At 36.5% G+C, this 12688-nt stretch overlaps 2 protein-coding genes across 2 annotated transcripts; one reads left to right on the forward strand and one right to left on the reverse strand.

Annotated features, from left to right (window-relative positions):
- Positions 1–824: 824 nt before the first annotated feature.
- LOC107473829 (glutathione S-transferase T3-like) lies at positions 825–3073 on the reverse strand. Its single transcript, XM_016093416.1, has 2 exons — positions 2985–3073; positions 825–1872 (listed from the first exon to the last, which is right to left on the reverse strand). The coding sequence occupies exons 1-2, from the start codon at positions 3071–3073 to the stop codon at positions 825–827; spliced, it is 1137 nt and encodes a 378-aa protein (XP_015948902.1).
- Positions 3074–6902: 3829 nt separating this feature from the next.
- LOC107473808 (heat shock protein 90-6, mitochondrial-like) lies at positions 6903–12220 on the forward strand. Its single transcript, XM_016093381.3, is given in 21 exon segments — positions 6903–7170; positions 7480–7656; positions 7757–7830; positions 7920–8045; positions 8129–8222; positions 8338–8421; positions 8501–8644; positions 8741–8788; positions 8790–8855; positions 8999–9058; positions 9174–9245; positions 9329–9433; positions 9617–9757; positions 9865–9957; positions 10072–10149; positions 10301–10555; positions 10648–10750; positions 10950–11124; positions 11205–11310; positions 11405–11494; positions 11634–12220. Coding segments are annotated over 21 exon segments (2370 nt in total). The 5' UTR covers positions 6903–7065; the 3' UTR covers positions 11808–12220.
- The last annotated feature ends 468 nt before the right edge of the window (positions 12221–12688 follow it).

Here is a 12688-nt window from a genome sequence, read left to right on the forward strand (position 1 = left end):
TATGCGCACATAATCATCAACAGCATCAGCTGCAACGCCATATGCTAACATCCGTATCACAGCGGTACATTTCTGAAGTGGCGACAAGCCTCTTCTTCCAGTTGCATCAACCCTCTGTTGGAAATACGGATAGACGTTTGAGAGAGCGTCTACTATCCGAAGGAACACATCTCTTCTCATTCGAAATCTCCGTCGGAAAATGTCAGCATTATACATCGGTTCATCTGCAAAGTAATCTTGGAAAAGGCGATCATGTCCTGCTTCTCGATCTCTGTTGATCCATCTACGAGGAATTGGGATAGGGCTTCTATCGATATCTTCTTCTTCTGAATCTTCGAGTAAATACTCATCGATCCAATTATTTATGAGTGTGTTATCTTGCCGTCTTCTTTTGCCATACAAAGCCTCATTGAACATATCATCAAAATTTCTAGCCATATGGAGAAATGTAATTTTTAGTTCTCTGTCGATGTGAGAAACAAGAGTTGAAGTGGAGTTGTTGAGTCATTGATAATTGATATTTATAAGTGTGTCTGCAATAAGTACCTTAACGACTAGTTTTGTAACGGCTAGTTTTGCAACGGCTAGTTTTACAACGGCTAGTTTTTCTTAACGGCTACTTAACGGCTAGTTTTGCAATGGCTAATTAACGGCTAGTTTTGCAACGGTCACTTTAATGAACAACATCGACACAATAATATTGACTAATTTCAAATCTTACATCAGAAATAAATAAAACAAACTACATCACATACCAGTAATACGCAATAAATAAATAAGAACATACTACATAACTCTACGAATACAAGGAACCATTAAGTAAATCACTTGGCCATTATTTTCTCACATGCAATCTCATGAAGAGCTCGTCGTTTCTCACTCATTGTAGACGTGTCAGCATTAAGTATTTGCATATCCATTTCCCTTTCTTTTGCTTTTATCTCCATTTCTTTAATATACCTATGAGTTTGTAATTTTTGTTCTTTCATTGCCGCTTGAATTTGTAACTCCTTCTCTTTGATTGCCATCATCTTTGCTCTATGTTCCTTCTCCTCTTCTCTTTCTTTTTCCCTTTCCATTAGTTCCTTTTCTCTAACATTCTTAATATCTTCCATGAGAGATAATTTTTTGACAATCGATGATTTTCTTTCACTAAAATCTTCAGACATCTGTGCTTTTTCCTTACCTCTTCGCTTGCTCTTCTTTGATCCTTGTGGGCGAACGGGAGAGTCCACACCGGGTTCGTTAGCCAACGGTGTTTCTAGGTTTGATGAGGATGAATAGGCTCCAATTGCACTAACCTTGGTTCTCTTTGAGCCGCCACTCTGTGTAGGTAGTTGGCTTCTCCATTTTTGCTCCAACCGAAGCATGTTCCAATGCCTCTCAAAAGTAAACTTTTGACCATAATTTGTGGAATACAGTTTATAAGCCAACTCCTTTATATCATCAGCGTTCGAACCACTCCTTATGTTTCGACTAGCTTGATCGTAGCAACCAGCAAATTGTGCAACAGCCTTGTTGATCTTATACCATTGTTTCTTACATGCAACTACCCCCCTTGTCATGTCGGTGCAAAATTCTACACAGTAGCTATGAATTTGACACCAAAATGTTTCCCCCTTTTGATCGGTACCAACTACAGGGTCAGTTGAAACATTTAACCATGCACTGATCAACATCTCATCCTCTTTCCAATGCCAGTGTTGAATACTATCTTGCCTCTGATCTTCAATATCATCATTGAGGTCGATAGCATCTAATCCATGAGGGTTGGCAAAATCTGAATATTGCGAATTTGGACTAGATTGTATAGGAGTCTGAGAGGATGGGTTAGAAGAGCCACCAACACCAGATGAGTTATGTCTTGATGCACTAAATTGAGTTGGAAACGGCAAGGAAGTTGGAGTAACATTTCCGATAGAAGGGTTACATATGGATGAAAATGGTAAATGGGGTGTTTGTGAATTTTGGTTTTGTGGTTGGAATATAGGAAATTGATTATTATAAGGAGTTTGAAAATTGAAATTAGAGAGATTTTGTGGATTTGGATTTTGAAATGTATTTGGTAGTATGAAGTTTTGATTTGGAACTTGAGAGTTTGAGGTTTGAGATTGTTGGGTATTTGGAATTTAAGGAAAGTTTTGTAAGTAATTGAAGAAAGAGTTGAGTTGGTTTGGATCCATTTTTTGAACAAAAAATAATAGTAGCAGAACTTTGATTTTGTAAACTTATAAGAAGATGAAGAAGAGTTGTAGAGAGTGTGAGAATACAAGTGTATCTAAGTGGTATATATAGAGTAACAAAATATTAATTTATTAATAATAACGGTAACATAGTAACAACTAGTTTCTAACGGCTATTTTTACAACGGTTAGTTTTACAACGACTAAATTAATATAATAATATAAATATAAATAATATTTAATATTAATTATGATATAAATAATTAATATAAATTATTAATTAATTATTTAATCTAATTAATTATTATAATTATTAATTAAACAAAAATCTAATCTATTTAGCTAATTAACATTATATATAATTATTTATTTTCTAACTAACTTGCCAAATGGCAAGTTTTGATTGTTTCATTGGAGTCCCTATTCAGAGGGACTCCTGCTTCTTGGAATTCGTGTGGGAACTCCCTTTCTTCCCACTCCAACGCATAAGCTTTCTTTTCTTCTGACACAATAGGAACTGGGCTTCATTTTTTTCTCCCGTTGGAGATGCTCTAAAGAGCTAATTTGGTATAGATATACGGAGATGGGGACAGATTGACAGGTACCCTTGGTGTGTGACTGGAGGGAGCAGGACCTGACAGTGTTCAGTCTCCTGGCTTGAATGGTTTAGCTGAGCCTTGTTATTCCTAGCGCCAACGGAGGAGCATGGAAAATCTTGGGCTCCCTTATATTGTCAATGCTGATATTGGGCTGGACCCTTTTTGTTATGTGATATTTTTGTAATAGATGAACAGAATTAACATGGTCCATTTGAGGTTTTTTAAGAATAGGAGGCATAGACTGCCGCCGTCGTCCTGGCTGCGGAGCTTCTGTCCTCGTGTCGTCGGCATCCGCGGTATAGTATTTTCCGGCACTGTGCGGGACTCGTGGTCCGAGTAGCTATCCCATCCGTGATTCACCAGTCGCCTGGCGGTGTTTACTGTCGTCGTCTACCATTGCCTCCAACCGTCCTTCCCAGTATTCTGCTCTCCGCCTTCATCGCAGGTAATGTTAATTGTTGCTTAGCTTTTTTCCTAGTCTGCTCAATTCGTGGCATTGTGTCACTGCTTGATGATCATTAATGACTCGGCTGACCCCTTGTTGCCTAAGTTGAATATGCTGTTAATTAAGTTGAAGATTTTGTTGAGAATGGTGTGACAAAATTGGACTAGTTGCCTAAATTGGACTCTGCTCAATTTTACAGATATTAGTATGTAATTTATACCGTATGGGTGATTCCTATGTTTCTTTATTCTATTGGTCCTGGCGTTGATGGCCATATCATTTCTAACCGGCGTGTGGTTATTAACAACAGAATCAAGAGGAATTTTTATCGAAATCCTCCTACTCGAACAAGAAGGAAGATAGTTTACTACTCTTCTTTATATTGTAATTCGACCTATTGGTCCGCACTCCTCCTTATCCTTTAGGTAGGATATTAGGATCATCGTTGGTCCTTCTTTCACTAATCAAGTAATGATCTCACATTCTCACTATTTTTCAATGTTCTGAAAATCGGTTTGAACCGATCGGTCAAATCGATTGAATTCGGGAACTAATGGAAATTACAATTCGGTTATATGCCAAAATCGAAAAAAAAGAAAACCATTGTTGAACTGTTAAACCAGTCGATAATCGGTCAGTCGAACCGAACCGACACCTGGCCGATTTTCTACTTTGCCCAAAAATGCTTAAAATGCGCCGTTTAGCATTCAGTAAACCCCCAACCCTAACCTGTTATCAACCCTAACTCACTCCAACTCTCCAACAGGTAGCACACCTTCCCTCGTCCCTCCCATCACCCTTGAGTTAATCATTCCTCTCAACGCCGACGAGCTTAGTCCTTCCCTTTCGTTCAGCCGCTGGACTACTCCCGACACCGTCGCCAGTTGGAGTTTCGAAGTTCACTCGGTCCCTCACTTAGCTCTAACGTCTCAGACTCTCAGCAGTGGAAGCATAGTTAGTGCTCGCCTCCTACCTCCGTCGCTAGCTCTCCGTTTCCAGCGCCATCATCCTTCTTGCATTGGAAACTGTAATGGAGTCTCTGTTTGATTTTGATTCTGATTTGTTTTTATTCTGAACCTTTTCATGATTGTAGGTTTGACTCTGATTTATTTTTATTCTTCCGTTGTCCTTCCTATTGTTGATTCTGATTTGTTCTTTGGTTGGGTTGTTCTTGATTCTTTGGTTGAATTGTTAATTCTATTTTTTTTACTTTGAATTTTTTGTTCTGTTTTTTTTGTTAATTCTGGTTTAGGATTGATTCTATGCTTTTGACTCATTCAATGAATTTTTTCTAATTTATTTGTTCTGTTGCTATTTTATTTCTTTAATTCTGGTTTTTTCAAATTTTATTTCTCTGTTATGTTTTAATAGTTGCCAAATCAGAAGGTACAATTTAGTATTATGGCTGATTTGGATTTGCTAAGGAAGATTCAAGATTTATTATCCTTCTCTTGGGTTGAATGAAGTTTTTGTCAAAGTTGAAAGAATGCATCTAAGCAATTGCAACATGCATTGCTATTATTACACACAGCAATTTGATGATTTGTTTGATCTTTGTTGCCTGTGTTGGTGTTTGTTGATGGCCTGATGTTTTGAGCTGTTTGTTAGATATGAGTTTAGATTGTCATAAATTTGATAATTGTCATGTTTTGAGAAGGTTTGGCTCAGTGATTAGGTTGAGCTTAATTGTAGAAGAGGTCTTACTACTTTGTTGAATGCTGCAGTTTAATCACCAAATTAAACTCTTTTAGTCTACTCTCTATATCTCTTTCTACCTACTCTATCTATGTATCTGCACATTTTAATTTCTTGCAAGCAACTCATTGTGAATAAACATGGTTCCCATTGTTTATATGAGGGGTTTTTTGAGGTATATATACTTGCTTCTTTTATATTTCTTTCATTTATTTACTCTTTTGATTTGCTGTTTGTTTGGTCTTATATATGATGGATTATTATTGCCTTCTTAGTGCAAAACACATGCATAAATGAAATTGTATAGATCAAATAGAATGTGATTATTAGCATATTTATTATTTGTAAATTAATTCTTATGTATGTTGGTGGACATCTCTCTAGGATATGCGATTATTAGCATATTTATTCTTTGTAAATTAGTATATTTTTTGTTGTTATTTAACTTGAGTTTGTATTTTGATAAGATTATAATATTCTGGTTTCGGAAACTATAGAGGGATCAAGCTCATGAGTCATACCATGAAGTTATGGGAAAGAGAAGCGATATACTTATTAAGAAGGATGATGGAGATGTATCGTAGTAATAAAAGGGATCTACATATGGTGTTTATTGATTTGGAAAAAGCGTATGATAGAGTACCAAGGGAGGTCTTATGGAAGGTTTTAGAAAAGAGAAGAGTAAGGATCGCATATATTCGTGCAATTATATGATGGGGGCACAACTAGTGTGAAGACTCAAAGTAGTGTGACAAGGGAATTTTCTATTGATATAGGATTACACACCAGGAATCATCCTTAAGTCCATATATTTTCACATTAGTCCTTGAAGTACTCACAGAGCACATCCAAGAGCCTATGCCATGGTGCATGCTTTTTGCCGATGATATCGTCCTTATGGGAGAGTTAAGGGAAGACCTAAATAAGAAGTTGGAATTATAGAGAGAAGCTCTAGAAGTGTATGGTCTGCGCATAAGCCGTAGCAAGACGGAATATATAGAATGTAAGTTCAGTCTGAGAAGGAAAAACCCTAATATAGAGGTGAAGATTGGAGAAAACATCATACGAAAAGTTAAAAGTTTTAAGTATCTTGGGTGTATCATACAGGATAATGGAGAGATTGAACATGATGTAAATCATAGGATCCAAGCAGGTTGGTCAAAATGGCAGAGTGTCTGGTTTTATATGCGACAAAAAAGTGCCTTTAAAACAGGTAAATTCTGTCGCACCGCTATAAGACCGGCTATGCTTTATGGTACAGAGTGTTGGGCGGCTAAAGGGGAGCACGAATATAAGCTGAGTGTGGCAGAGATGAAGATGTTGAGATGAATGAGTGGTCATACGTGATTGGATAAAATAAGGAATGAAGATATAAAGGAGAGAGTTGGAGTAGCACCCATTGTGGAAAAGATGGTTGAATCGCGTCTCAGGTGATTTGGACATGTGAGAAGAAGACCGATAGACCATTCAGTCAGGAGGGTGGATGAGATGGAAGATGGACAATGGGCGAAAGGCAAAGGAAGACCTAAGAAGACCATCCATGAGGTGGTCAAACGAGATGTATACGTGAAAGGTCTCTCTGTAGACATGATACATGACAGAGCACAATGACGTTGTTTGATTCATGTAGCCGACCCCATTTAGTGGAACAAGGCTTTGTTGTTGTTGTTGTTGTTGTTGTATAATACTCTGGTTGATGATGTTTCATATAGTGCTTTTAATTTGAAAGACATTTTAAAGTTTATATAGACTATATTTATGTTTATGGTGGTTATTTATAATTTATTTATTATTTTATTATGTTTTTTCTATTGAATTCCGGTTAAACCGATTGGACCAATAAACTAGTAAATCAATAATTAAAATAGTTCGATAATTGATTCGGTTTTCAGAACCTTACTATTTTCCTTCTTTCATTTGAAAATTTATTGATTTTTATTTAAAATTATATTAAATTTTTAATAATTTTATTTATATTTAACTAAATTAGTTGAACCTAGTTAGATTACGGTTGGACCACTAAACTGTGGAACTAGTTACTCTACCGGTTTATTGACCGGTTCTCTCATCCTTGTCTAAACCCTCCCATTTCTAATTCTCTGCTTTCACTCATTCACTCACTCAGTCAATCGTAACCGTCAAAATGCACCGGCTATCAAGGCGTTGCTCCTCTCTATCCGCCGCCCTCCGCCACGCCGCCGCCCCTCGCCGTCACCTCACTGTTCCACTTCTATCTTCCATTTCTTCGGTATGATCCATCGCTATTGTCTGTTTCTCGCGTTGAATCCATTTGATTGATCTAATTGTATCTCCTACAATTCCATGTTAGCTTCACTAGCCACTAGCTATCAATTTTCTCAAGTTTCATCCGTTTCTCTTCAGTTCTGTATTTTCGGTTAAAAATTGCAATTTTAATTGTAGTTTGAGATTTTGATGTTATGGGAGAAACATTGAACCAGCTGCTTTACCTTTCTTTGTTCTGTTGCTTTAAAAATGTGGCGTTTTTTGAGGTAGTTGTGTGTTATCAATACCTTTTTTTTTGCTGGGTTGGAAGCAGGTAGGCGAGGAAGATGCTAAAGCTAGATGGTATTCTTCTGTCTTAAGTTCAGAGAAATCTAGGAATTATCAAAACTTGAAGAAAGATTTGTTCTTGGGGAAGCGATACGAGTCTACTGCTGCAGAGTCTGCTGAATCCAACTCCACACCATCTGAGAGATATGAGTACCAAGCTGAGGTATATAGCTCTTTTTTCATGTCCATGTTTCCTATCCTTATAGTGTGAATAATATATCGTATCGTAATCATAATTTTGTATCCATGCATCGTTTTTGCAGGTTAGTCGGCTCATGGACCTCATTGTTAATAGCTTATATAGTAACAAGGAAGTGTTTCTTAGGGAACTTATCAGGTTTGTTCTTCCACTTCTGCTTATATATGAGTAACATTTAATCTTCACTTTTATGTATAGCTCTTGATTGTTTACTGTTTTAAATACAGCAATGCAAGTGACGCCTTGGATAAGCTACGGTTTCTAGGTGTTACAGAGCCTGAACTTCTGAAAGATGCTGTTGATTTTGATATCAGAATCCAAGCTGATAAAGATAATGGGGTTATCACTATCACGTAAGATAAATGGCTTTTTTAAACTTTTTTTGACTAATATTTTCCTATTTTTGGTTGGTAATGCAATTTTTTGCTTTATGCAGTGATACAGGTATTGGTATGACAAGACAAGAACTCGTTGATTGTCTTGGAACTATTGCACAAAGTGGTACTGCAAAATTTTTGAAGGCATTGAAGGCCTTACCTCTTCTGAAGGATGCTTTATGATTTTAGATGTTTTATGATTTTATTATCTTTATTTATTTTATAGTTATATATCTTATAGGCTGACAAATGTTTATCATTTTAAAAGGATAACAAGGATGCTGGTGGTGACAACAACTTAATTGGTCAATTTGGTGTTGGGTTCTATTCTGCCTTTTTGGTTTCTGATAAGGTATGCATTTTAACAAAGATCAGTGTGTGCATTTTTGGGATCTCTATGTTATTAATTTTTTGATGTTCGAATTCTGAAGGTAACTGTCTCTACCAAGAGCCCAAAATCTGATAAACAATATGTTTGGGAAGGAGAGGCAAATGCTAGCTCGTATACCATTAGGGAAGAGACAGATCCTGAGAAGCTGATTCCAAGGGGAACTCGTCTTACACTGCATCTTAAGGCATGTTGATTGTCGATAGTCTATTATTTTTTTCCGGGTAGCTATCTATATTTTGCCTGATCTTACGAAGTGGTATTATCTGTGGCTTCATTTCAGAGGGATGATAAAGGTTTTGCTCATCCAGAGCGAATTGAAAAGCTTGTGAAAAAACTATTCACAATTTGTCTCGTTCCCGATATACACTTGGCAGGAAAAAGGATACACCAAAGAAGTATGTCATTATTTTCTACAAATCTTTTTTGTTTGATATGATGATGTTGTATGTATACTTGGGTTGGTTTTGCCTCCTCCTGGATTAATTTGATAGAAAATGTGAATGTTTTCTGCATTTATTAAAATATATGCTTATTCCAGGTTGAGGTTGATGAGGATCCAGCTGAAGCAAAAAAAGACGAAGAAGATGGGAAGACTGAGGTAATCTTCTGCTTGTTACCTGAACCAAGTATTTGTTCTCACTTCTTATGTGTGAGGTCGTATAGCTTCTGCATGTTTACTCGCGCAATTGTGACTTTGAAACCTTATTCGGCAGAAGAAGAAGACTAAGACTGTTGTTGAGCGCTACTGGGATTGGGAGCTCATAAATGAGACTCAACCAATTTGGGTGAGTTTTATGATTGCATGTTTTCTGCTTTAATTGGAAATTTGTTGTTTGAATGGAGATTAAATGTCAGATTGCTTGTGCAGCTTCGTAACCCAAAAGAAGTCACCAAGGAGGATTACAATGAATTTTACAAGAAAACTTTTAATGAGTATTTGGACCCATTAGCATCATCACACTTTACCACAGAGGTAAGTTTATATATGTATGTGTAATGTTCACCTGTTCATAAACATGAAATTCTTAGTTCTGCAGTAAAGCATACTCCGCGACTTCCAAACATACAATAATGAGATTTTAATACTAATTTGGAATCTGATGTCCTAGTCAGTTGTTTTTGTTGACATTTGTGGTGGTGGTATTTGCTATTGCAGGGTGAAGTAGAATTTAGGTCTATATTATATGTTCCTGCTTTTGCTCCTACAGGGAAGGATGACATAATCAATCCCAAGACTAAGAATATAAGACTATATGTTAAGAGAGTATTCATTTCGGATGACTTTGATGGAGAGCTGGTATAGTCCCTTTACTGTCCATCACCATAAGTAATAGCAACTTGTTGGGTTTGACCGTCTGATCATAACTTTTTTTCCCTGTGCTTATTTCTTATTTGCTTTGACAGTTCCCCCGATACTTAAGCTTTGTCAAGGGTGTGGTTGACTCAAATGACCTTCCACTCAATGTGTCACGTGAAATTCTCCAAGAAAGTCGCGTAGTAAGTAGTAGGAGGTTATGCATGTATAAAGTTTGAACCTATAACCCTGTTTTAGGTATGCAGAATTCATAACTAGTTTCATCTTGCTTATCCTTTTTTCCATGTTTCATGAAGGTGCGGATTATGAGGAAACGTTTAGTTCGGAAAGCTTTTGACATGATTTTGGGGATATCTATGAGTGATAACAGGGAGGTATGTTCATATTTTGACGAATTTTAGTTGTACACATTCTGCCATTATCCCACTTTACATAGGATAAATTGTGGTAACTTAGATTCACTAATACTATCCGTATGTCTATATGTGTTTATTCGTTTGACTGGATGTCTTGCTCTGTATGCAGGACTATGAGAAGTTCTGGGAGAATTTTGGCAAACATTTGAAACTGGGTTGTATTGAAGATTGTGAGAATCACAAACGCATCGCTCCATTGCTTAGGTTTTTCTCATCCCAAAGTGAAGAAGAACTGATCAGCTTGGATGAATATGTTGAGAACATGAAGCCTGATCAAAAAGATATTTATTACATTGCAGCTGATAGTGTGAATAGTGCAAAGAACACACCTTTCATGGAGAGACTTGCAGAGAAGGATCTTGAAGTATAAGCTTGTTTTCTTTCGTAAGTTTATAACTTTGTACAGATTTAGTTATATATCATTTCTTAATATTGGTGTTTGTGATTTTTTCTTAGGTACTGTTTCTGGTGGATCCAATTGATGAGGTTGCTATTCAAAACCTCAAGTCATATAAGGAAAAGAATTTTGTTGATATTAGCAAGGAAGACTTGGATCTAGGTATGTTCCTATTGCGTGGTGTATGGGAATAACATATCCCAAATGCTTGATATACTTCATGTTTTGGAAAAATGCTCATTTAGTCAATGGTATCAGCATTTTCATCAACCAAATATTTAGTAGTCCTTGTTTTTCAGTGGATTCATCATGGTTTGGTTCTTCTTTGTAGCTAGTTAAATGTGATTTGTTGTTTCTACAGGTGATAAGAATGAAGAAAGGGAAAAGGAGATGAAACAGGAATTTGGCCAAACTTGTGACTGGATTAAGAAACATTTGGGGGATAAAGTTGCAAGTGTGCAAATTTCAAACAGACTAAGCTCTTCACCCTGTGTTCTGGTGTCAGGAAAATTTGGTTGGTCTGCAAACATGGAAAGGTGGGTCTTCCTTTCTATCATATACTTAATGACAAATTTTGAGGATTTTACATAACAAATTAACAATGTGCTCTATGTAGGCTAATGAAGGCACAATCTATGGGCGATGCCTCTAGCTTGGATTTCATGAGAAGCAGAAGGGTGTTTGAGATCAATCCTGACCACCCTATTATCAGGAACTTAGATGTATGATAAAATAGTGTTTTTACTTCCTTTCTTTTTATCATCAATAAATAGGTCCAATTATATTAAATGCAAATCTATCTTGTGTAATTTTCAGGCTGCATTCAAAACAAACCCTGATGATCAAGATGCCCTCAGAGCTATTGACCTTCTCTATGATGCAGCTTTGGTTTCCAGTGGTTTTACAGTAAGTTCATTGGCTCGGTTAATACTATTGTTTTGAAAGTCATTGAAGTTGGGTTGTTAATTTGATCAAGGTGCTGCATATATTGGCTATTTTAACTTTACGTGTGACATTATTTCTTGATGTGCTTGTGTGCGCGCAGCCTGATAATCCAGCGCAGCTTGGAGGGAAGATATATGAGATGATGGGTATGGCTCTGACCGGTAAATGGTCTGCGTCTTCTGGTCAGTCTCATCCCGCAGGAATCCAGCCCCATGTCCCTGAAACCGTAGAAGCTGAGGTGGTTGACCCTGCTGAGGCAAGCAGTCAGAAATGATCAAGATTTTTGCTCTTTCTTCCTCCAATTTTAGCATTCCTTATGGGCCAAGTTAGTATTGTTGACGGCATCAACTGTTAGTAATAGTGAGTAGTAGTTCACTTCACATATACAAATACAATTAGCGATATTCAGTGTAACGGATACCGAGTTCATCCTTTCTTGGTGATATGCTATTATAACTAGTTAATAGCACATCGTCAACAAGTATTCTGTTTCAACACTTCAATGATTTTTATTGTTTGTTCGAAAGGTTATAATGTTATATGCTATACGATCTGAGATGAATTTCAGTTAATAAAACTTCCTCATTTAACTGGCGGGAACATAGAATTATAAGCATGTATATATCATGCTATCTAGACTGAAGTGAACCCGCATAATTCCACGGTATCGTAAACCATAACAGAAAGTTTAACGGTCTTACATGAAATAGAAAAACAAGAAAATTGCAAAAGTCAAAGAGTGAAAACGGCAATGGAAACCATCACAGAAAGTTTAATGGTCTTTCATGGACGATCGCACCAGCAGTGGCCATGACTTCCACCTTGCATTTTGATGAAATAGGGTTCACTNNTCGTGACTTAGACGTCGAAAATGATGACCCTCTGTCCCTCTCTCAACTGATTTTCCTCTATACATAAATACCAAAATAACATTTGCTAACGAAAAGTAGAAAACTTTTAATAAAATGATAAAATTTGTAAGTTTTTAAAACATTGAATTTGTTAAAAGAAATACATTGAAGAATTCACGTAATTATTGTTGAAAAAATACATTGAAGAATTTGTTATTAATTTATTATATTTTGTCTTTCTTGCAGTGTTTTAAAAACCGAATTGAATTAATCGGTTTGACCAGTTTAATCAGAAATCGGTCCA

The sequence above is a fragment of the Arachis duranensis genome, chromosome 2 (assembly GCF_000817695.3).
Source record: "Arachis duranensis cultivar V14167 chromosome 2, aradu.V14167.gnm2.J7QH, whole genome shotgun sequence".
In the NCBI taxonomy this organism is placed as follows: domain Eukaryota; kingdom Viridiplantae; phylum Streptophyta; class Magnoliopsida; order Fabales; family Fabaceae; genus Arachis; species Arachis duranensis.